The sequence below is a fragment of the Rhamphochromis sp. 'chilingali' genome (genome assembly GCF_963969265.1).
Source record: "Rhamphochromis sp. 'chilingali' genome assembly, chromosome: 22".
Taxonomy (NCBI): Eukaryota; Metazoa; Chordata; class Actinopteri; order Cichliformes; family Cichlidae; genus Rhamphochromis; species Rhamphochromis sp. 'chilingali'.
In genome coordinates, this window is record NC_137950.1 from 17,835,105 (window position 1) to 17,856,033 (window position 20,929).

Sequence of the window (20,929 nt, forward strand, 5' to 3'; positions counted from 1 at the left end):
AATTAGAAAAAGACTAATAAAGTATTGCTCTTTTGGAAGTGCTGTTAGAAAAAAGTGTCTTCTGTCTAAAAAGATCATGCCAGTACAGCTTAGGTTTGCAAAGCTGCATCTGAACAAACCACCAGACTTCTGGAACAATGTCCTTTGGAGCAACAAGACCATAATGGAAATATTTGATCATGATGTACAGCACTACATTTGGTGAAAACCAAACACAACATATCAGCGCAGAAAGTTCATACCATGTGGGAGCACAGTGATGGAAGGGTGATGATTTGGGATTGTTTTGCAGTAGAAGGGTCTGGACACTTTGGAATCATTGAGTCAACCATTAACTCTTCCGTAAACCAATGTATTCTAGAGTCAAATGTGAGGCCATCTGTCAAACAGTTAAAACCTTGTTGAAATTTGACAATGATCAATTGCACTGCTGCAAATCTGCAACAGAATGACAGAAAAAGAAAAGATGATGGTGTTGCAATGAACCAGTCAAAGTCCAGACCTCAATCTGACTAAATGCTGTGGTGGGTGAAGTCCAGAAACCTGAAGGAATTGAAGCAACATTGCATTTACTTCTGCTAAATTCTACAAGTTATAACCTACAAGCAATCGGGTGTACTTCATTTTTTCGACTGATGGTAAAGCTTCACGAGAAAACTCCTTTTAACACCGCTGTTTTATGTGAAAAGTAAAAAAAAAAAAATTACCAGAGCATAAAATATCTGAATACATAATATGTTCAGTGAAGTAGCTTGCATAGCAGTGATGACAAGGACTTAAGCTCACACAAATACAGTGTTAAACATTTACTAACTTCATTCATCAAGTTTAAAAAACAGCAACAGATGTCTTTGGTGTAATTTAATTTGTGGTGATTTAATGCATCTGTTTATTCTAGGAATCCATGCACAGTTCAGGCAAACGACTAAATGCATTAAATTATCCTATAAGCTAACAAAAACATGTTGTACATGCAGGACATAGTTTAACTGTAGTGGTTGAAATCCAGATTTAAAAAGCAGCTCTCAGGGAAGCTTTTTAGGGCCCCTTGTGGCGTGGAAGTTATCGATTTCACCCGGTTGTAATCTAACCTTGAGTACAGTACTGAGTCCGTTTTGGGGGAGCGTACATTATGTGGTAAACCGGCGCACTGGAAGCATCACTGTAAAAGGTCTCCTGGGAGCTCACTGCGGCCTTGCTGCGGGAGGTTATGATCTTTTCTTAAGCATTAAAATAATGGACTGTAACGAGATGACTCCTCCCGGTGCAAGCATCGCTCTGTAACGATAAAAAGAAGAACGAGTGAAGCAGAAATGTGACAGCACTTGTCAGGAGACTTCAGAGCACTGACAGCTCCCGGTTTGCCCGTGCAGGGGCACCAACACGGACAAGGAAACCCCGAGGATCACGGCCTCCTGTCCGGATGACACCGACAGGAGCCAGCCACACTGGTCTTTATAGCTAGCATTAGCTAAGCTAACAAATGTCTTCCCTGATTTCGAAATAATTGTAAATGGATAACTTAATACAGACAACTTTATTTGAGATGCGGGGAGCTCGGGGGTGTTAAGGAGTTTGCTGTCGCCGGTTGGACGGATAACATCCTTTCTGGGGTTGTGAGTGCTGTGAAAACTGCAAAAGGTTCTCCAGGTAAGACTTCTACTGTAGCTGGCGTTAGCTCGATTCATCACTTGACCCTAGCTAGTTTGGGCTGTGTAATAGGTTCAAATCCTACATTTTATAGGCAAAGTTTGAGTCGTTCTGCCGATTGGCATAGGATAAGCTGACAGTTGATGGGAGCGCATCGCTTTTGTGTTGTTGTTACCAGGATTTTGATTAGCACCTTTAGCTTTAGCCAAGTTTGGCATTCCTCGTCCACTCGATCGGTCAACAGTATCGAAACGGTTTTTTTCACCCACTATTATCAAGATGGTTTTGCTGAAAGGCTGCTCGAATTGGGGAGCTATGAGCCCATGGGATTGCTTTTGATGTTGAGATTGAGCTAGATAGTATTTCTGTTTAGGGAACTTGTGCTTTCTAGGATTGTTTTGATACACAAGTGAACGGGCTTGCTGGGCTGCCTGCTCAGAAATGAATATCATTATTTTATTATTATATTCTTTGGTGGTTTTTGAGCTATGACACGTCTCATATGTGCTCTCAGATTTAATTTCCTTTTTCTATTATTATTATTATTATTATTAGTATTATTATTTTATTTTTTTTAAACCTATTTCTTGAAATTAATTTCAGAGTGTCACTTTAAGCAAATTTTCCCTGGTGTTTGTGTTTTGAGGAAAGCGTTCCTTTGAGCAGCAGGCTGTGACGTTTACTGATCAAATAATTGCCTAGGTTACCATGCAAATGTGACAAAAGGTGTTACATTTTCCCAGTCAGACCTCAAGCTTGTTGGGTCACTTCCCTAAATCAGAAAGTGCCACACAATTCAGTGTATGTCATTCTAACTCAAACCAGGTCTTCCACATAAGTTAAATATTTGTGGCTCAGGAGGTAAAGCAGGTCATCCACCAATCAGGAGGTCAGTAGTTCAATTCCTGGTTCCTCCAATGTGAAATCTGGGACGTTAGATTAAAAGTGCCTAGGTAAAAACAACTTGTGTGAATGAGACTTGTAATAAGAGAGTGCCCAAATTAACTAGAAAATTGCTATACAAGTACCAGTCCATTTACTGTTTATGTCTTACTTTCTAGGCATGATGGAAGGACTTCATAGCCAGGCTATCAGCCTGGATCCACGAAGGCAGGAGCTGCTTGAGGCTCGGTTCACTGGAGTCGGTGTGGCCAAGGTTGGAACATTTTAACATTGTAATGGTTGTTTTGTTGCTTAAAATGACAACAGTTGCAGGTACAGGTCATTTCTGTGGATGCTGGACTTGATGCATGTTGTTTTTGCTAAATTTTGCAATTCTTGCTGAATTAATTCCTGGAATTCATCCCACAACCCCACTGTGAGTGCAATTGGTTAGCACTCTTGTGTTAGTCTTTCAGTTGAGGTATGCTTAGAAGTCCTCTCTGTTTACAGTGTGCCCTCTGTTCAGGAGGTTTCTTCAGTGCTGTGATCTGTTTTCATGAGCTAAAGGTACAACAAGACAAGCTCTGTTTTGGCTGACACAGGAGCTGGCCGGCAGCTCTTTGTTTCAGTGGAGGATAGTGACACTTAAATGGCACAGCAGCTGAAGTTCACAGTATTGGCTGTGCTTTGCTGTACCCTGCTGTTGAACTGGGTATTAATAAGTGAGGGTGCACATCTGAGAAAATGGCAGCTCCTAAGAAAGCAGCCATTTTTATTTATTTATATTTTAAATGCTCTTACCTATATTTCACTCTTAAATTTATTGTCAGGACTGCTTGCTGTGGTATAGGAGGATAAATGATGTAAGGCTGTGGGTATGATACCAGTGGTATACAGTGGATATAAAAAGTTTACACATCCCTGTTAAAATTGCAGGTTTTTGTGATGTTAACAGTGATACCATAAGTCATTTTCCCCACTTTTCCCACCTTTACCTTACTTAACTCAACTGAAAAACAAATATTAGATAGTACACCCTACACTTTGTTGTAGTACTGTTTTGATCCAAAGATTCAATATTCGTCTAAATATTGATTTAGATATATGCTTCAGGTGATTCTCGTGTTGAAAGGTGAAATTCGTCTTCATCTACAGCTTTCTGGCAGATGTCTTAAGGTTTTAAAAGCATGATACTGCTGCCACCATGCTTCAACATGCCACTTATTTATTTGTGTTGTTGATTTTTAGGTTTGTTTTGTTGTTTTCTTTCCTCCTTTTTTTTTTGTTTTTTTTTGTTTGGGGCTTTCTGTATGCATGTGTGGCCAGTCTCCTCAGATCAATGTAAATTTTCCACCCTTCTTAATTTTAAACTTGATGATTTAGCAAATTGTAGCTGGTCTTGGACATTTTTCTTTGTCAGAAATGGCTTCCGTCTTGCAACCCTACCCCATAGTCCTCACCGCCAGAATTTCCTGCAGCTCCTTCAGTGTTGCTGTAGGTCACTTGGTAGCCTCCCTGACCAGTTTTCATCTTGTCTTTTCATCACTGTTGTCCCATATTTCTGCCTTTTTATTTTTTTAATGACTGGCTTCACTGTGTTCCATGCTACATCCAATGCTGTGGACACTTATTTATTTATTATAAACCTTTCTCTTGACTGATGCCTTTCAATGATAACATCTCTTTGATGCTTGGCTTTTGCTCTAGTTTGCAACGGAGTAAATGTTGGGAAAATCCTACTAGGGCAGCTGAACTTTATTTGGGGTTAATCAGGGTTTCTTTTAAAGTAAAGTGTGCGTGTTAGTCCCCATAGGGAAATAGTTCCTCTGCATTTAACCCATTCACCCAGTGAAGCAGTGGGCAGCCACCAGTGCAGCCCCCGGGGAGCAGTGTGTAGGGTCGGTACCTTGCTCAGGGGTACCTCAGGGTAGCCATTCAGTGGAGTCGAACCCCCGACCTTCCGATCATGGGGCCACCACTCTACCTACTGAGCTATCCCTGCCCTTAATTAATGGCAGCTGTGTACCCAAGAAGATTGATTGCTGTGATCTAATCAAAAGGTGCTTTAAGAAAGCATTAGTTTAAATGTGTGGACACTAATGCTGGTTATTGTACTTTTGTTTTTTGCTTTTTTTTTTTTGTCTTCAATTAAATGACACATGTTATAGGTCACATTAAAGTTTGGAAATGAATGGATGGATATATATATATATTTTTTGACATTATAGATATCCACTGTATGTCTTTGAGTGCTATTTAGGACGTTGCAGTCAAACTGTAGATGTTAATATAAAGGAATGAGAGGAGTTGTCTGCTATAGTTGTGACCTTGAAAAGCGTTAAGCTAGCAGGCCTTAAAAAGCATTAGCCTCCTGCCCCAGAAAGCCTGCTGTTTCTTCTTAGTCCCATCAGGCTGTGCAGAGTCTGGCCTTTAATGACCCTAACCAATTCAGCCAACTGGAAGTCAAGTGAAGATTAGCAAGGTGATGTGTGTAATGCGCACTCACAAGGGTCATAGTGTGACAGTTGTGAATTCTGCCATAGTGGTTGGTGTTTTATTTATTGTTTTTGTTTTTTTGTTTTTAAAAAATAATACTGCACTGTAGAAATCTGCAATGAAATGAATTGGAGAGTAATGCTGACAGACTCTAAACAGGCCACAGACGTCTTTTGCTTTATCTCATGCATGCAGATCATTTAAATATCCCGTATCACACATTTTCAGTTCTGTCCATAAGAGTAGTTAATGATTAACCAATCGGGTCTTTGTCTCTCTTCTTTGCTGTAGAGTTCGGCCAACAGCGAATCATCCAACCAGTCTTTGTGCAGTGCAGGATCACTCAGTGACAAGGAACTGGAGGTTGGTTTTTGATTTTTGTGTGTGCAGCTTGCAGGTTTTCAGTATTAGTTGTTTCGAATTAGTTATGTATTTTGTGTAGTACATGCAGTAGTGTATGGAAACACTTTGGTATGGTGGAGTTTTGTGAATAATTTATCAACCTGGGTTTTTTTTGTTTTGTTTTTTTACACTTTAATTAAATAGTAACAGAATTTAATATTTAATGTGTTTAAAAGAAATTGAAAGAAAACCAATAATTAACCCAGAGAGAGAGGAAAAAATGCTTTTGTAAATTTTAGTTCATGCTTATGGATAAATGGGGAACCTAGCTGGCTTAAAGAAACTCACACAGACATGGGAAAACATGTAAAGCCCTCAGAGAAAGAATCATTATCCAGACTTAATCCTGAACCCTCTTGCTGTGACGCAATGAGGCACAGCAATAAGCCAGCATACCACCTCATAGGCAAATTTAAAAACCTGGTATGACTATAATATGACTGGAAGCACTACAAAGTTTACTAAATACTAAACTCGAATAAAAAAAAACTGCTGTTAATGTTATTATATTTTTTCAAAAGTTTATTTTAACTAAGAGACTCGAACTTAAAGCTCTAAGACTTACATTTATACAGTTTCTTTGCTGTTAATGTGGTTAATTGATCAATTCTAAGCTGCTTTTTTGTGTTTGTCAGACACCAGAGAAGAAGCCCAATGACAGAAGCAGGAAGAGGAAAGGAGACACCTATGACAACAACAGCCAAGGCAAGTCCACATACATCTTATGTGTTTAAAGCAGAAATGCCTCTCTGTATTGGGAAATGATCAGCTGCTCAACTTTAAAGTGTTGCACCACTTTAAGTTTGGTGTTAAATAATTGTTTAAAAAAACTGGAGTCTTAAAATACAAAGTTGTAAGCGTCACATTTACGTTTCCTTTACTATAAAAGGCTGTTTTTGTTTACAGGAAAGGGAAGAGTGCAAAAAATGAGCGATTACTGCGATGTGAGTACAAACTGAAAGGACATAAGATGCTTTAGATTTGTTGAATGCATGGTTTCATTGATGCTCATTGTTTTCAGTTCTGAAGCTTTCCTCTTTCATACTCTTGTCCTGGTTATATCAGTACTGCCCTTCATTGATCCTTTGCTAAATAACCACTCTGTCCTCTTTGTTTCTTCTCTTTGTCCTGTGGTCAGTTTGCTGGTAGCAGCGGCTCTGGCACCAGTCCTGCTCGAAGCATCCCTATGCTGGTGCGCTCGTCTCCTCAACATTCACTGTCTAATCCTATGGTGAGCACAGCATTCGTCTCTGTTGCACCTTTAGCCAGTGTCAAAGTCAACCGATGGTTGTGAGTTTTCTTCTTTTCTGGGAGGACTAACTGGCACATCTTTGGTTTGTCTGCATCACTTAAGTCAGTGGTTTTAGTGAAATGGGAGCTAACTTTTCTAGTGCTGGTGTCATGCCTTCAGTTTTGGGCTTAACTGGCTGGGATTTAAAGCAGGGAACAGTCCGGAAGATCAATGTGTACATTACACGAAACATTTGCTCGCACTAAATGTGTAAGCTTCTCTGATGGCTGCATTATATAATTGATAACTTGGTTACATGCCATAACTTTCCCCCCAGCAACCAACAGCCCTGTAAGCAGTAATTTATGGCGTTGGGGTTCTAAATGAAAGGAGCAATAATTGACTTTCTGTGGCATCCTAGTCAGATGCCTGAACCACCTCAATTGGCTCCTTTCAATGTGGATTAGCAGCGTTATCCTCAACTCGGCAGACCGCTATCTGCAGCTGTTTCAGCAGGCCAATGCTCACCACTATCTGCCAGAGTAGAGCTTTTCTGGATCCGGAGCATATCCAGACCTTCACCAGCATTTAGTCCCATTATGTCTCCAAGGAAAGTTGTAATAAAACTACTATGGACTGTCAAAACATTTCTTTCTCATTCTTTTTTTTTTTTTTTTTTTTTTTTGTAAATAAAATTCTCTCCACATTATGTTTTCCTTTTAATGCCTTTGAGCTTCTCTATAAACTGATGCTGTCTGTGAATCTGGGTCTGATATTTTGTCCCCCATGTTCCTCTACTTTTTCTTTCTTTCACTGAAATACAGCTTCAGCACAACAGTCCTTCGTCCACAGGATCAGCCCACACAGACTCTTCATCTTGCAGCTCTGTTAAAACAGCCCCCACACACTCCTATTCCCATAAAGCCATCCAGGTAACTGAGACTGACCCAAATCACTGCTTGACACCTTGACTTTTCTTCTTTTCTCTTTTTTTTTTCTTCATTATAATCTCAGTCATGTTGAAGCACGTCCCTGGTTTAAGTGTTCTGTAGAGTCTGACAAAACTTGTAAGGTTGCAACACTGCACACCTTGTTATGCCATTAAAAAAGTACAGTACAGTTGGGATGTGGATGCTAGAATTAAAAGGGCATTAAAGGTCTCACACTGCTGGTTTTCTGACATAATAGTTGCAACACATCCAGCTGTTCTTGTAAATTACACTAATTGGCCTGATTTAAAGGTCAGCACTTAAAAGTCACTTCTAATATTTGCGATACCAGTGGCTGATTTTGATTTAAATTTAAAATGATGGACTTCTTTGTTAGTGACCCAAGAGGTTTGTCCACCTTTTGAACGAGATGCTTACTGTGGGCTCGCTACCTTTTGATCTCCTTCCTCAGTCGGACCTGACGATCCTGAAACTGACAGCACTGGAGAAGAGCAAGAACTCTGACCTGGAGAAGAAGGAAGGGAGGATAGATGACCTGTTGAGGGTAAAATCAGCAGTTACTCAAATGTTTCTCTTAACAGATAGCTTGGACCATTGAAAATACAACTGTGAGACGAGTCATTATTGTCCAAATCTGTTGCTTTGTTTATTTGGCTAACAATGACAAATCTCTCAGTAATTAACCTTCACCAGTCCGCTTACAGCTCATCACGCTCGTTAACTTTTAAACGCCACTAGTTTGCTGACATTTACACCACTTTCATTTAAGCTACAAACTGAAATTCTGGCAGTTTTTCCCCATCGTGTCAGTTTAATAAGCGGCCTTGAATCCTTGCTGTAATGAGAATTGGTTGTCAGAGTGATGATGCGTGTTTTGGCAGGCAAACTGTGACTTGAGGCGGCAGGTGGACGAGCAGCAGAAGATGCTGGAGCGCTACAAGGAGAGACTAAACAAGTGTGTGACCATGAGCAAGAAGCTGCTAATTGAGAGGGTCGGTGTGAATATGAATTTGCACAAGTATGTTTACCTGATTTGGGACACCTCTGTAGTACAATGTGAAAACCAAAGAAGTCAGTTTATGCATGTAAGCATTGCCTGAATGTAACTTGTAAAAGGCTTTATGGTGATTTAAGGTGGAACTGAATAGTATTATTTGATAATAATATTTGATACTTCATATCCTCTAGGTTTTTTTTTGCTTTGTTTTGTTTTTTTGTGCCTACAATGTTTTACTCATTTATTTCTTTATTTGTGTTTGAAGTCAAGACAGGAGAAGATGGCATGCAGGGACAAGAGCATGCAGGACCGTCTACGCCTGGGTCACTTCACCACCGTACGCCACGGAGCTTCCTTCACTGAGCAGTGGACAGATGGATATGCCTTCCAGAATCTCATCAAGTCAGAACACAAATGGGCACAAGCGTACATTTAAATTGTTATTTATTTATTTATTTTTTCTATTCAGCATACAGAAATGCTTACGCCAGATTGTCCCTGCATGTTGTAGGCAGCAAGAGCGAATCAACTCTCAGCGGGAGGACATTGAGAGGCAGAGGAAGCTGCTGGGGAAGAGGAAACCTCCCTCCATGGCCCAAACGTTTCCACCCAACCTGGAGCACAACAAACGAAAAAGCAGAAGCAACGGCCAAGAGAGTGAAACGTACGGTTACAAGGAGCAGATCACTTTATTGTGTAATAAATGGTGGATTAATAAGCTTGTAGCCTGAATATAATGAGGTTTACTGGTCTGTGGGGGGCCAGTCATGCAGTTTTGTGGTGAGTGGTATTGATGGCTGTCAGTACGCCGTTAACCTGAACCAGCATTGGGTGAAAAAAAATTTAGTAAGAGGTCAAATGCTGTATATTTAACTCTGTAGATCACAATTATTTAGACATTTAACATATTTTCTTCAGTAAAATCTCACGTTTTCTTTGCTTTCTGTTTTTAATATCTTGTTTATGTAATAATGCATTTCTGGCTCTCTGATCTCTCACAGGTTGTCACTGGCAGAGTATCGCGAGCAAGAGGAGATCTTCAAACTTCGAATCGGTCATCTTAAAAAGGTGCCAATGTTTCTTTTCGCTTTTGTTGTTGTTTTTCCCACTTTTTTTTCTTTCTTTCTTTTGGAGTCACCCGTTCAAACGATGAGGTAGGTGATAAATCTCTGCACTTGTATGCAGGAAGAAGCAGAGATCCATGCAGAGCTGGACCAGTTGGAGCGTGTGAGAAATCTGCACATTCGAGAGCTTAAGAGAATCCATAATGAGGACAACTCGCAGTATGTATCATCCCAGTTTAACATGCCCTACTCAAGCTCTGTGGTGTCTTTTTAAAGCAACAAATACTTTAACAACGTGTTCCTTTGTAGATTTAAAGACCACCCCACACTGAATGACCGATATCTGCTGTTACAGCTCCTTGGAAGAGGTGGCTTTAGTGAAGTTTTTAAGGTAAGCCAGTGCTATTTACTTGGTTTCCATTCCTCATGAATACCTTTTTTGTTCCTTCTTTGTTTTCTAAACTTTGAGTGACGTACAGGAAGATAAGTCTTGCAACCCTTCTGTATGCAGTAAACAGCTACTGTAGAGAATTCAATGGGAAATTCAGGCTATTCAAGCTGCTTTGTATTGATGTGAAATGTACCTTTTTTTTTTTTTTACAGGCTTTTGATTTCACAGAGCAGAGGTACGTGGCCATTAAAATCCATCAACTCAACAAGAACTGGAGGGAAGAGAAGAAGGAAAACTACCACAAGTGAGTCTGCCGCTCTGTAAATGTGCTCTCTACGTGTTATTGTGTGATCGGAAATATTTCTTTTATTTATACTCAAGTGATTAATTCGGACTCATTAATTTTTTTTCGTTGCAGACACGCCTGTAGAGAATACAGAATCCACAAAGAACTCGATCATCCTAGAATAGTGAAACTTTACGACTATTTCTCGCTCAACACAGACTCGTAAGTGCTTCATTTCACATAAAGCTCACGATGTGGCACTAATGCGAATGCGATGATTATTTATAAGTGTTTGTTATTCGGTAGTGTTCAGGGCAAAAACTTCAATTTTTATTTTCTCATCTGTAGTTATTATGGATGTTTAAGAGCTTGGGTTTCAGTTGGAAGTTTGTTCTGTGTAGTTTGTAGTCTGTGGCAGTGGCTATGGAGGTGATGAGAGCCTTAGGTGACAATATTTAAGAATTACTTATTAACAATGATACTTTTTTTTTCTTCTTTTTTTCATAGTAAATACTAGAAAATGTTAAAACTGCTTTGTTTGATGAAAAGAAATGGAAAGCAGAAGCTTTGAATATTTGAATACCATAAAATGAATCTATAGATTTCCAGTAATAATAATTTGGCAGATGCACATGATCTTTTTTTTGTTCATGTCTTTTGTAAACTTGGAAAGTGTTGCTGATATTATCACTTTTTATCACATCAGGCATCTTAGAATATGTTTGAACGTGTAGGTGATCATTGACGCCTTCACAGTTAACCCATGTGTTATCTAATCTGGTGCAGGTTCTGCACAGTACTCGAGTACTGTGAAGGCAATGACCTGGATTTCTACTTGAAGCAGAACAAATCGATGACGGAGAAGGAGGGCCGCTCCATCGTCATGCAGCTCGTCAATGCCCTCAAGTACCTCAATCAGATTCGGCCACCCATCATACACTACGACCTCAAGCCTGGTAATCTCACTGAGTTTTATGGGCAACACACAAATGTGTTTTCTATTCTAAACATAAAAGATCTCTGGCTATGTTTACAGTGTAGGACTCGTGATGCTTGTGAACCCTCATTTTACGTGTTCTGTCACCAGGGAACATCCTGTTGGTCAACGGCACAGCTTGCGGAGAGATAAAGATCACAGATTTTGGTCTCTCCAAGATCATGGACGATGACAGCTACAACTCTGCAGATGGCATGGAGCTGACCTCACAGGGAGCAGGGACCTACTGGTACACATAGACACTTTGCACTGTATTTAGTCACCAAGCAACCAGGATGACTACGCAGGTTTAGCAGATGTGCAACGGTTTCACAGTAATGCTGCTAACTCAATTTTAATTCTGTATTCAGCAAGCAGTTTGAGAATAAAGAAAGATCAGAAAAAAACTTTTTTCTCTGATTTGTTATTTTTGTTTGTCTTGCTTACAGGTATCTACCACCTGAGTGCTTTGTAGTGGGCAAGGAGCCCCCTAAAATATCCAACAAAGTGGACGTTTGGTCAGTAGGGGTCATCTTCTACCAGAGCTTGTATGGACGCAAGGTAACCACTAATCTATATTACAGTAGTTGTCAGGTTTCTGTTTTGTTTTTGAATAAATGAACTTAACAAGTCTGTAACTTGATCTTTTTCAAGCCGTTTGGTCATAACCAGTCGCAGCAGGATATCCTGCAAGAAAACACGATACTAAAAGCCACCGAGGTGCAGTTTCCCCCCAAACCTGCAGTCACCACAGAAGCAAAGGTCTGGTATTCATTTCTTTGAAACTGCAACAAACTTGTTGACCAGTTGGCATAACTATCTGCACAGTGCATTACATATGTTGCATTAACAGAACAGCAGTTAGCCTGAGAATTTAAAATAAAAAAAAAAGTGTGTTCAGCTATAATGAGTCACTTTTTGTCACGGTTTCCCTTTACAGGCCTTCATTCGACGTTGCTTGGCTTACCACAAAGAGGACAGGGTGGATGTGCTGCAGTTGGCCAGTGACCCCTTCCTCATGCCCCACATCCGAAAAGCCCTGGGCAGCAGCACACCTCCAGCACCTCCCATTCCTTCCACCTCCAGCTGCTACAGCAGCAGTGCCTCCAATTCGAGCTAGCTGAAAGAAACTAGAACAAAACCCCAAAGCCACATGGAGACGTTACACCCTTGATGGAGCTCCTCCTTTGCTCTCTTCATGGCAAGAAAGCAGAGCGCATGATGGGAAGGAGGCATCTTAAAAGAGTGAATGGAACCAAAATAATCTATGGTGTGGCGTTGTAGTAGAATATGTGCCCACCACTGTTATTCAAGTGGTGTAAATGTGCCAGCCTCTGGCTGCGGGCTCAGTAGAACCCAAAGAATTGCCCATATGCATGCACTAACAAAACTTTGGCTCATTTCAAGAGGCTTTTTTACATGACGAATATATGAAGCACCTGAAAAATTGCATAACTGTGACAGGCTCAGAGGTATGCTATGTGTGGAAAATCTCTTGCCTATACTCCTAAAAGGCTTTGAAGAGGAAGCATAAATTAAATGTCACCCCATACTGCTTGAAATACATCGTCTATCAAAGTATTTTCAGATTAATAGTTGTCCGTTTTAAATGTGTTCTGATAGAATTGAACCTGGAACTTTTTTTTTAGGAAGGGCTCCGAGTGATGAGGAGTGACTGATGACCAAAGTTCGAGGCCTGTCGTCATGACGTGGCTTCTTTAAAAGGTCATAAATGACTTGACATAGAAGAGGGCTGACTCTAGAAGACTGACTTGTTTGACCAATTTGAAATATTTTACTTGATAACTGGAATTCAGCTTATTTTAATTGTTAAGTCCATATTTTTCCATGAGATTCACCCCCACCTCTAACGCTGTTAAACTTGAATGGTGTGTGGGTGGTGACTGAGTGATTGTTGTGATGCGAGGTAAGATTAAACTGAATTGATGAAACCATTAAAAAAACAAAAGAATATTTGGTTAACTGTGTGGTGTCTCGCTTCATTTTGGGAAATTGTGCAAACTTTTTTATATTAAGTTCAAACATCAATGTGATTTAATATATGCAATCTTAAAAAAAAAAAGCTCCAGATATTTTCTTCCAAACAGTTTTATTAAGTCATTTGGTACAGAGTATGAACACAAGGCTGAAGCATCAGTGCACCTCCAGCAGTTATGTGTATGATAAATCTGGTAACTGCATTCAATGTTAATGAAATACTGACTTGTTGAATACTAAAATCTACTCCAACTATCACACAGCCTTTAAATTTTAATAGGTGAGGGGCAACAGGAAGTGGACAATACATCAAACTTACAAATATTGAAAGCATATCGTGGTATTAACAAAGCAGGCAAGAACTAAATGAAACATCATCCTGCTTAATTTGAGGGGGATATCTACAACTGTATTAATTTTCTTTATTTTTAGTGAACCAACAATTTTAAATCTCCCTGTTGCAGCAAAATAGACTTTAATGGATTTTCTGTAACTTGTTTAAAAAAAAAAAAAAAAAAAGGGCTCGATATCACTCAAAGCTTTTTGCTGTATAGTGCAGACTTAACCATTCTTTTCCTTTGGCTAAAGTATCCAAATATATATTGCATGATATTCCTTCAACAGATGTGAATGTGACTAATCAAATATTGACACTGTCCAGCTGCTTTATCTGTTGTAGAACTGTGAGGTAACCCAAGCCAGTCCCCACTTCAGATTGGTTAACATAAACTTGAGCGCTTTCGTCCACTGCTCCTCAGAGTTAAACTGAGTTTTGATGGAGTAGGAGCCTCCGCTGCCACCCGTATCTTCGATCTTGCCCTTCTCCACATCCATTCTGAGGTATGAGGGAGAAAAAAGTCAAGACTAGTTTCTAAGTTTATAAATATAACACTGAATCTGAACTTAAATCAAAAACCTGGGAAATGTAACATTCCTGAGTCACAAATTTAATATGTTCACAGAGGCTGAAATGCTTATTACACCGGAGTATCCAAAGTTTCCCCGATTTGCTTACATTGAACCAAAGGCCACATGTCTGTATTCACAGTACAGAGTTTAAGTTTATGAAGGATCAGTCTGTTAAAGAATGAATATGATTTGGGATATTCCAACCTTGATGTACTAGCAGGGAACAACTAAAGTGTAGATTTTCACGTTGGTTCCGAGTGTGGGGTCGAAGCTTGCCTAAACTTGCTTATTTGACTAAGATGCTAATAATAAAGGTTCACTTGTGTAGAATAGGGCTGACATTGGACCAGAATTTACATTCAAACTACCGGTACATGTATATTTATAAATTCATTTTAAATGGCCCATAGATGTGCTACACAATGAGCACACAGAAATTTACAATACACACATAATGCTGATATCTGACCTGTAGGGGAGGCAGAAGCCAGTGTCTCCTTTTTCCACCTCCTCTTTGAACTGTTGGACACAGTCCAGGAAGGCCACCATGGCATGATCGAACTTATTGTCCCAGAAGAACCTCAGTCCACCTGAGCAGTACAGTGGGAGCTCCTGAAAACACAATGGTAGACAAAAAATGGCAGAATAAGAACCTGGACAACTGTTTAAATAAGCACAGGAGAGCCGGGTGTAAGAATGAACTACCTTTGACTTGTCTGTCAGTGACTCCAAGTATGAGTGGTTTCCATATGGGACAAGACGATATCTGAGGGGACAAAGTAGAGTTTGAGCTAGTTTATTGCACTTCAGACTAACAGAAGATTAACTGGAAACCGCACTAAATTTTAGTGATTCGAGGCTGGGATTCATTAAGGTTACAGAACTAAGACATTTAGACAGACAATGAGCACAGCAAATTACAAGAAAATTATCATTCCAGGACAAAATAATAGCGAATAATTCAATCTTGTCAACTAAAACATGATTTGCAAACATTATTGAGAGAATGTAAATCTGTAAGAAACCAAGTAAGTGATGTAATAAAGCTATGTAGGCATGTAGATATGGTAAAGAAAACCTGGCGAAGTTCTCGCTGAGCATCAGAATTAGAAAGAAAAGTGATTTAAGAGACTTTAAACGTGATGTGCTTCTTGGTGCCAGACAGCCTAGTCTGACTATTTTAGAAACTGCTGATCTACTGAGATTTTCGTCCCAGATCACCATGTCTATGGTTGGTTTTAAAAAGACAAAATTAAAAATTCATCCCATCTCTCTCTCTCTCAAGCTGCTGCAGCACTGTCCTTGAGGTGTTTGGTATATCCTTTTCAACGCTCCACTGTTGCTGACTATATCCACAGTTACTGACAGCTGCTTCCATCAGCATAAAGCTCCATGTGAAAACCTCAAATAATCTTAAACATATCAATGAGTTCACTGTACACAAATGGCCTCCACAGTCACCAGATCGTAATCAAAGATCATCCAAGAAGACTTCCATCATGTAGCCGACAAGCAACAGGAACCATGTGACGCTATCATGTCAATATGGACCAAAATAGCCAATGAATGTTACCAGTACCTTGTTGAATCTATGCCACAAAAAAGAGGGTCCAACATTATACTGACAATCTGTACCTAATAAAGGGGCTGGCGAGTGTGTTTTAAGCTCAACAGCAAATGGTGAAGAAAGCAAGTTAAATTAAGCGTGTACCTCTGAAAGCGCAGCCCCATTTTGTTGGCGAGAGCGTGCAACAGAAGCACCGTCTGTCCCCAGGCTGCGTTGATCTCGTTCCACTCCACCGGGACGCTGGGGAGTCGGCCCAGGCGGAAGTTGTTGATGGTACCAAACTGGCCGCTGTGCCTGGAAAAAGAGGAGAAACGAGTCGGATTCTCAGCCAATAGGCTCGTCTCATAGTCTGTGTTAAAGATTTGAAAGTCAACATTGATTTAAGGACCTAAATTATTTCTTAGCATACACAACAATGTGTTTGCCACCGTGTGTTTGTGTGTGTGTGTGTACCAGATGTGAAATGTAGCATTGAAAACGTTGGTCTTTTTCAGGCGGTCTAGCTGAATCTGGCAGTAGCGCATCTGGTTATCAACACTCTTGAGCTCATCATCCAGCTCTAGCTGCTGCCGTTTAAACTCGCTGTACTCCTTCTGGTATCTTTAGAAAGGGGAAGACAGAGGAGTTAGGTGCTGTATCATTTAAAATACACCCATCACCTGTCTACACCATTGCTAGCTCACTCACTGTAGCTCCTCTGTGTCAAGCTGCTGAGCTTGGATCCTGCTCTGGGCCAGGTCTTGGGCCACAGTAGCCCTCTGCTCCTCCACAGCCTCCAGCTCCTGAACCAGTTTTTCCTCATCCTCTTTGAGCTGCTGTAGCTCTGCCAACAGGGTCTCCTCATCCTCCACCTGCAGGTGCGATAGCAGCTCCAGACACTGCCTAGAAATACATTCACAAACATTTGGAATCAGCACTTTAAGTGGTTCTCAGTACTGGGCAGCTGCTTAGGCTGGATCCTCATTCTTGTGCTCACTTGTAATTCTGGCATTCGTTCTCTGTGATGTTGAGCTGCGTGTCTAGGTGGTCCAGCAGAGTGTCGGTACATTCCTCGCACAGTGGGTGGTCCACATCTGTCTGGCCCGACATGATGTCGAACAGGTCACTGGTTACCTTGGTGGGATATGATCAGAGGCAAAGCTTATTTGGTTTTGTCACACAGATAATACACCGTGAAATCAATGCATGTTTGTCACCTTCAGTCTACGACTGAGGTTTTCCATGGTGCCGCCATCAGATGCATCTCCAATGAGTGTGAAGCTGTTGGCGCTCTCTGTTGACATCATTCTGAGGAAAAGCACGCCATTCAAGATTAAGCAATTCTGTCAGCTTTGTTGGACATGCAAGTAAAAAAAAAAAAAAAAAAAAAGAGTTGGGTGCTCACCGTGCAGGAGGGATGTATTTTCTCGAAACTCCATCCTGCTTGTTTTCAACAAATGTTTCCTGTGAAAAGAATCCAAGTCTAAGAGTCAAACAAATTTTTCAACAGCATATTTTCACATAAAACTGAAATAATTATTTGTTTTTCATCTTTGAAAACCAAGAGTGACAGGGCCAGAATAGCACTTAATACAGTTATAACAAACAGCACCACCAGATACATCTGTATCTGTAACTAAGGGAATACAAATGAGACAACACAACACTAAAAGCAATCACACTATTCAGTAGTACATCCTCTACACACAGTAAACAGCAATGAGACTCTCAAGTCCATTTATAAGTTATTCCAGGAGAGACAGAGAGCTAATACAGCCTTTATACACTGCGCAAAAAAAAGGAAAACTTTGAAAACATATCAGATTTCAATGGAGGAAAATAACTGGATATAATCATGCCACACCTTTTTACGTAAATGAAAATTATCTGGTATTCTTCAGAGGCCTGATTTCAAAAACACATGAAAATCAAACTGAAAAAAGTAGCATGAGCTAGTCCATTTTGCTTAAATTTATTTGCAGCAACTCTTAATGGTACTCAGTTTATATAGTCCCCATCTGCTCCAATGAATGCCTGACGAAGTTAGACTGCTCCTCCCACAAATAGATCAGAAAGTCTGAAGTTTCATTGGCTTTGATTATACTTTGATTAAAAATCCTTTACTTTTTCTTTTTAATAATGTATTACACAGAGCAGTTTCCAGCTCGGCATTAACCTACCTCTGGTGCCGTCTCCACTCCGCTGTTGTCAGACTGTTTGCTGGGGGTCACTGAGACTATTGGAGCTGACGAGGAAGAGGAGGAAAGAGGTCATACATAGGGCGACAAATGGAGCAGGTTCAACATCAAATACGGCGATTAAACATACCAATAAGCTCCTGGATGGTGACCCGATCGAGAACATTGAAGGATGTGTCCAGTTTCAGCGGCTGGGAGCAGCGCTGACACACAAAGCTCACCTGCATGGTGGTGCTCGACGTTTTGGAGCCCTCCATCGCTGGCTAAAAACAAAAAACAAGTTAATAAGTAAAACCACGTTTCATTTTAAATTAACGACTATCTCCTCATGTAGGAACGCTTCGACTAGTGACGAAGGTTAAAAGCAGCGCATAAACACTTGTCTAGTCACCGTTTACTTGCTAGCTAGTTAGCTGTTTGGCTAAACACTTGCTAACAGCAGGTTGGGTACAGCCAAACCATAAGTTTGGCAGGTAGTTTTTGTGTAGCATACAACCAGGGTGTAAAAGCACAAAAGAGACTCACTGTCGTGTGTGATAATTAAACGCTACAGCATTATAATCCTAATGCTGCGTCCTAAAGGGACTCCATCCCGCCTCCACTTCCTTATTGTTGTTTACGGCGGTTTTGACGTCATGTTAAAAGTTAGTCACGTGAGAAAGCAAGAGCCCTTGTGTTACTGTGATTTATCATTAGTAAACGTATTAATATTAAGATATACTTTATCAGTCCCGTTGTTGCCATATTTACATTATTACAGCTGTAATGTTTTATTGTTTATTATTTCGCATTTATTGCTGGACAGAGTAGAATAAATAGATATAGATTGATAAAAATTGATAATAGATAGATGCAGCTTGAGCAATCCCAAGAATACTACACAACAACAGAAAAATGTACACTATACAGTACTATAAGTACAATTTTAACCACAAAGACATACACATAGAGAGAGAGAGAGAGAGAGAGAGAGAGAGAGAGAGAGAGAGAGAGGAGAGTTGAATATTACTGACTGGATACCAGTGCAGATTTGTTTATCAGTCCCCAATGTGTGTATGTTTGTATTAACATATGTAAGTATATATGTGGTCTAACGGTGGCTGGGAGGAAAGACCTTTACACACCGTGGATGCAGGAGCCTGTCACTGAAAGGTTTACTTCAAAGATAGTTAATAACTAATATAAAATTATATAATTCTCTATAGAATATATCATTCTTATATTGCAGTTTTATTACAGCTCAATCTGATGGTCACAAACTAATATCTGATTAAGACATTTCATTGCCACTGCAAATATTTGATTTGATCACTCCCGGCTACCAAAAAAATGGGATCCTATAAATGCAGACAAAAGGAGACAGACCCCCGCTGTAACCATTTTTTCATCAAGGTTATATAGATACACCAAAGCAAATCTACTTTATTTGCTTTGCGTGCGCATGGTAATTTTATTAACACTGTCAACTGTTATTTAACATAACATGTGCTTTTAGCATTACTAAAAAGTGTACATTTCAATACTGGTAAATAGAAAATACAGCAAATCAGATTATATCACCCAGTGAAAGTAAATGAATGAGGGATAAAAAGCTGCTGCTTTTAGCCACCTGCTGAGAAACACTTCTGCTCAGGTAATTTAACTGATTGTCATCTACCCCTCTTTTACACAACAATATATTATATAGCATTTAAGAGTCTGTTTTTCAAAGCCAAAGCATGCAAGTTACAAACACATTGTTTTTCAATGGAAACGTCTTTTGGCCACAGCACATAATCTGACTCCTGATTCCTCATCCTGTCCCTAGCATTCTCTAATTTTCATCCAACATCTGTCCAGAGCATACCTTGTCCTCTCTAGACTCTCTTTCACCTGCTCCCTGCTCTCAATACAGATCACAATGTCATGTGATCCCCCATCTTGAATCCATCTGTCACTCTTCATCACTGTCTCACTGTCCTCATACATGTCCTGCATCACACATACTTCTCAGCTACTCCCGGCTTCCTCATGCAGTATCATTTTTTATATTCGGCAAACTATCATATGCCTTCTTTAGGTACACAAATCCTCAGCGCAGCTCCTTCTGACCTTTAGGTACTTGTCCATCAATACTCTCAAAATAAACATTGCATCTGTAGTGCTCTTTCTCAACATGAAGCCATGCTGCTGCTCACTGATCGTCAGCTGTCCTCTTAACTTAGCTTCAACAATTCTTTCCCAGAGATTCAGCGTATGGATCATCAGCTACAACTCTGCACAACATTCTTGTTCTTGAAACTCGGGATTAGTACATAACTCCAGGCACTTCCCGTTCTCTTAGATAGCTCCATACTTCTACAGCTATGACATCAGGACAAATGCCTTTCTACTCATCATAAGATAAGATAAGATAAGATAACCTTTATTAGTCCCACACGTGGGAAATTTGTTTTGTCACAGCAGGAAGTGGACAGTGCAAAAGTTATGACGCAAAAATTAGAATACAATAAGAATAAATACAGTACACAACTGTACAGAATAGAATAAAATAAAATACTATATACAGTAGAATAAAATAAAATAAATATACAATAAGATAAAAATAGAATACAAATACAAATACTATATACAACTGAGTAAAAATACAACGATGACGATCATGCAGCCCTTACTTCTACTTACTAATCCTCTTCGCTTCATGATTCATTAACTGTCCTTGACCTATCCTCCTTTTTCTTTTTCTTCTCTTTTCATCTCCTCAAAGTACACCTTCCATCTTCTCAGCACGCTCTCTTCACTGGTTAGCACATGTCCATCTCTATCTTCAATCACTTAACCTGCTGCACATCCTTTCCAGCTCTTTGTCTAGCCAACCGTTATAAGGCCTTTTTCCTTCCTTAGTGACCACATTCATTTGCCTTGAATACTGTCCAGGGCTGGACTGGGACAAAAAATCGGCCCGGGCATTTTG

At 40.0% G+C, this 20,929-nt stretch overlaps 2 protein-coding genes across 3 annotated transcripts; one reads left to right on the forward strand and one right to left on the reverse strand.

Moving 5' to 3' along the window:
* The first annotated feature begins 1,093 nt into the window (after window positions 1–1,093).
* On the forward strand, window positions 1,094–13,299 carry LOC308390218 (serine/threonine-protein kinase tousled-like 2). 2 transcript variants are annotated; one of them, XM_080871970.1, is made up of 21 exons: window positions 1,094–1,650; window positions 2,712–2,806; window positions 5,320–5,391; window positions 6,066–6,135; window positions 6,337–6,374; window positions 6,569–6,661; window positions 7,486–7,593; window positions 8,063–8,155; window positions 8,493–8,603; window positions 8,874–9,034; window positions 9,120–9,272; window positions 9,610–9,676; window positions 9,794–9,891; window positions 9,982–10,063; window positions 10,276–10,367; window positions 10,482–10,571; window positions 11,136–11,305; window positions 11,437–11,575; window positions 11,775–11,886; window positions 11,980–12,087; window positions 12,266–13,299. In XM_080871970.1, the coding sequence occupies exons 2-21, from the start codon at window positions 2,714–2,716 to the stop codon at window positions 12,443–12,445; spliced, it is 2,130 nt and encodes a 709-aa protein (XP_080728096.1). In that variant the 5' UTR covers window positions 1,094–1,650; window positions 2,712–2,713; the 3' UTR covers window positions 12,446–13,299. The 2 variants fall into 2 exon arrangements, with proteins under 2 accessions (XP_080728096.1, XP_080728097.1); XM_080871971.1 differs by having other exon boundaries at window positions 1,096–1,650; window positions 8,874–9,010.
* Window positions 13,300–13,817: 518 nt separating this feature from the next.
* Window positions 13,818–18,608, reverse strand: becn1 (beclin 1, autophagy related). Its single transcript, XM_080872094.1, has 12 exons — window positions 18,502–18,608; window positions 18,107–18,239; window positions 17,959–18,023; window positions 17,184–17,242; window positions 16,996–17,086; window positions 16,776–16,912; window positions 16,487–16,681; window positions 16,253–16,399; window positions 15,944–16,093; window positions 14,938–14,998; window positions 14,702–14,844; window positions 13,818–14,158 (listed from the first exon to the last, which is right to left on the reverse strand). Exons 2-12 carry the CDS (start codon window positions 18,231–18,233, stop codon window positions 13,990–13,992), a joined length of 1,344 nt encoding a protein of 447 aa, XP_080728220.1. The 5' UTR covers window positions 18,234–18,239; window positions 18,502–18,608; the 3' UTR covers window positions 13,818–13,989.
* Between the last annotated feature and the right edge of the window lie 2,321 nt (window positions 18,609–20,929).